The sequence below is a fragment of the Limulus polyphemus genome, unplaced genomic scaffold (genome assembly GCF_000517525.1).
Source record: "Limulus polyphemus unplaced genomic scaffold, Limulus_polyphemus-2.1.2 Scaffold7729, whole genome shotgun sequence".
Lineage (NCBI taxonomy): Eukaryota > Metazoa > Arthropoda > Merostomata > Xiphosura > Limulidae > Limulus > Limulus polyphemus.
This window is the reverse complement of record NW_013673339.1, coordinates 10905-15111: the sequence shown is the minus strand read 5'-3', so window position 1 is coordinate 15111 and position 4207 is coordinate 10905. Positions and strand designations below refer to the sequence as shown.

At 33.3% G+C, this 4207-nt stretch overlaps 1 protein-coding gene across 1 annotated transcript in view; it reads right to left on the bottom strand.

Annotated features, from left to right (window-relative positions):
* The window catches only part of LOC111089879 (adenylate cyclase type 3-like), a gene marked incomplete at both ends in the record, with an annotated part of 29324 nt that overhangs the window by 20718 nt on the left and 4399 nt on the right, over positions 1-4207 (bottom strand). The window contains one exon of the mRNA XM_022403127.1: positions 596-736. Within this exon, the coding sequence (XP_022258835.1) occupies positions 596-736 (141 nt within the window). The remainder of the gene's footprint in view (positions 1-595; positions 737-4207) is intronic.

Genomic DNA, 4207 nt, shown 5'->3' with positions numbered 1-4207 from the left:
TAGGTCACGTGACCTCGCTGAACGCAACAGTTGGTAAAAGAGTTGGCGGTAGGTGGTGAATGACTAACTGCCTTCCCTCTAGTTACACTGTTAAATTAGGGACGACTGGCGCAGATAGCCCTCGTGTATAATACGCTAGTTTGTATAATTAGTCTCAAAATAATTTTAACACACGTTTTATTAACAGCCATATACAGGTTTTTAGTACGAAGAGAATAATTATACAGTTGAAATGCTAGCACACTCGGAAACTCATGTGAGGCCAACAAAGAAAAACCTAAGTAAAGTTGTTATCATCTTACTGAGATGTAATGTTACATAAATTACTCGTCAACATAACAATATACTGGTCAATATCTGTTTTAATAGGGATCAGAGATGGAATGAGAAAAATAATATTTATATATTTTATTCGAGTTTTCAGTGTTCAATCGTATTACGGAAATGCGAAGTGGAAAAAAAAACAAGTTAAAAAATGACAGCGTTTAATACTTTCTATTCTAATCAACAAACTCGTTAATTTTTTTCTAAAACAATTACAATTAAGGATGTTTTGAAAAAATATGTACGAGGAAAACATAAGTATTAGTCCTACCTGTGTTAGAAGAAAAAATCCAATTATAGAACAACAATAATACAAAATGTTCAACATGAGAAAACTCATGAAGATCGAATGTTGAACTCGAGCGTGGTATTTGTAGAACAGTTTCTCCGTTTCGGACAGCCGGAACTTTTCCTGTGAATGGAAATTCTAGCATTTCAAAATCATGACATTTTAGCGAATCAAAAGGGCATAAACCAAATTTAAAAAGAAATATATTTCAAATAAGCATCATTGTTGCGGTGTTCGAGTCACTGCTTCTCTCCTACTAGGGAGACGTTCTAAAGTATCACGTGACCAATAATAACATCAGAAAACGTCAGGATTTCTTTTAACATCCGAGGGCGAGCACAGAAATATATCAGTGGTAGTTTCAGTTGTTAAAAAGTGCTTTAGTAGAATAAGTTAACATGTTAATCCTTCTTACCACATTACAAAACACCTGTTTGGTGAATGAAAGGTACAGCGTTGTATGATGGAGGATCGAAGAGTCGGAATAACCTTTTTTATATTTCAAATTTCATAAATATGTGTACAAAATTATGTATTCATCAATTGCATACTTTAGGCTTAAAACATACTAACTAAGTATGAATAGTCAGTTTTAATAATATTGTTTTTAGGGGCAAATGAGGAAACAAAAACAAAGAAATTAAAGAGTATAATACTGGATATTCTATAAGCATGGGGTTTTTACCCTAATGTCAGATACTAAAATATTGTATTGTTCATAACAGACGTCTGGTGGATAATAACGGAAGTTAGGGTAAGAAACGCTACACACTGTCAGTGTTGATAAAATATTACAGACACACCGAAGTAATGTATCTATACGATGTAACCTGAATACCTTTAATAAAAGCAAAGCAAGACGGCCCAACTATAAATGTGGATATAAATTAGTCTTACAATATAATACATCATTCAAAAACACGATATATGAAAGATATACACTTTTAACAGAAGACACTCGCTCTTAAAAAAACTCATCAAGTAATCTTCCTAACAATAAACTTAGAAAATATGTTACCTGCATACTTTTTACATAAATATAACCGTATATCATTAATAACTCTTGATCAAAAATAAGATAACCGTATATCATTAATAACTCTTGATCAAAAATAAGATAACCGTATATCATTAATAACTCTTGATCAAAAATAAGATAACCGTATATTATTAATAACTCTTGATCAAAAATAAGATAACCGTCCATATAATAATTTTTAAAAAATAATTTAGCGAAGATAGTTCTATAAAACAAAACATCATAAATCAATGCACAAGAACACTAAAACCCTATAATAATTAGATTGCATTTAATCGGCAATTGGATACTGGTGGTAATTTATTTCCTTCGTTTGTTGTTTTGTTTTTGGTTTTGAAGCAAAAAATTCTGTATAAGAATGAACGCTCTGGGCTATTTTTGTTTGCACTGACATTTATAATATCAACATTCAAGGGAATTATGTCAATATTACAAATATGTTAAAACACTCAAACGATCGACTTTGTTTGGTATACAATTAAAATCTTTATCCTACGACCGATAACACTCCTAAAAGGCACTAAATGTTTATATGTCTGTTCACGTCATTCTCAAGAATGGAAAAAACAAATGTTGTGCAATCATTAAAAAAAAAAACATGGTCATGTGACTACTAGTGTACATATTCAAAAAGATCACGCCATCTAGGTAGTTTCTGGTTTTCCAACCCTTCATCCTCATTTTACCGTGTTTCATTATTTCTAGCCCCCCAGTGGTACAGCGGTATGTCTGCGGACTTACAACGCTAGAAACCGGGCTTCGATACCCGTGGTGGGCAGAGCACAGATAGCCCATTGTATAACTTTGTGCATAACTACAAACAAACAAACATTATTTCTATAGTTTAACTAATATTACAAGACGCCATATTATTCGGCTGAGCCAAAATAACAGTTTCTTCCCACTGGCTAACGTGACCAGTATAATTTAATACATCTTCAGCTAGTGCAGAATTTTCACTATTTTGTTTAACATTTCTCTTATGTTCATTTATTTGAAATTTTATATTTCTTCAAGTTTGACCGATATTTACACAACCACATTCACATTCAATTTTATAAATACACGTTTTCTCCATTAGATCGGGCCCGGCATGGCCGGGTAGTTATGGCGCTCGATTCGTGATCTGAGGGTCTCAGGTTCGAATCTCCATCCAACCAATTCGTTGGTAAAAGAGTACCCCAAGAGTTGGCAGTGGGTGGTGATGACTAACTGCCTTCCCTCTTGTCTTACACTGTTTAATTAGGAACGGCTAACGCAGATAGCCCTCGCGTAGGATTGCACGAAATTAGAAAAACAAACAACTCATTAGATTGATTTCATCTTTAGTTTTATTTAATGTTTGACTAATTTTATTCAATAGTCTATAAATGGAATGGTATTTTTGTTTTATTTTTAAATCTGGGACATCTGGTAGAAACAGTGTTTATCATTAGCCGCAGATGAAAGGCTCATAGAATGGCTCTCAGTTTGTTTCGTTTTGTTTAAAAAAAACAAAAAAACTTTTAGCTCATAGCTCTATCATCTCTTGATCGGTTTGAAATGTAATTACAGTTTTGGACTCAGGATGTCAAACCCTTTCTACTGATGTATTTGACCACCTCCAAGGTCTCATAGATTAATTCGTTCTACTCCTGCCTAATGTTGATGTTTATTATTAAGCACAAAGCTACACAACGGGCTATCTGTACTCTGTCCACCACGAGTATCGAAATCCGGTTTACTTCTGCCTAAAAAAATTTCAATTTTAGGGAAGACTCGTAGAGATCCCAATGAGTAATCAAATCGAATCGGGTATACGTGCGCCTCACGATTGGTATTAGTGGCGCACAAACATATACCTAATAAAAAAGGGAAACAAAGGTCTCATAGATTAATTTACTCTAATCCTGCCTCAAAGAATTTCAAGTGCCGCAACTATTGAGGATTCTCTCTTGTTTATCTATTTTATCAAATGTTGGTTTCAGTTTACTTTTTTGATCATTATTTGTGATTTTGTTGAATTTCCTCACGGCTCTATCAACAATATAAGACTTTATCTAATGGTACATATTTAATCAATAACAGTCCTTTTTTAATTAAAACTAGTTTATTTTTTCTCGATACAACTTTGTAATACACAGAATTTCCACAGTCACTTTAAACTTAACAACTTTTATAAAACACGCTATAACTCACAGTGATTCACTTGACTCAGTTATCTCTGTCTTCAATCTATCTGCATATCTATCTATCGCTGGCTTTTTTTTAAATTGTTTGGTTTAAAAACATACTGTTACGTATCTGCTCATTTCTTAATTTCCGGTATGAATTCTTTCCGAGGAACTTCAGCGATACAAGTCCTTACTTGATTAAAACTAGTTTATTCTTTCTCGTTACAAACTTTGTAATACACAGAATTTCCACAGTCACTTTAAACTTAACAACCTTTATAACAAACGCTATAAATCACAGTGATTCACACACTGCCTACTGTTCGCTTGACTCAATTATCTCTATCTCCAATCGTCTGCATATCTGTCTATCGCTGGCTTTATTTGCCGGGCTTATATACT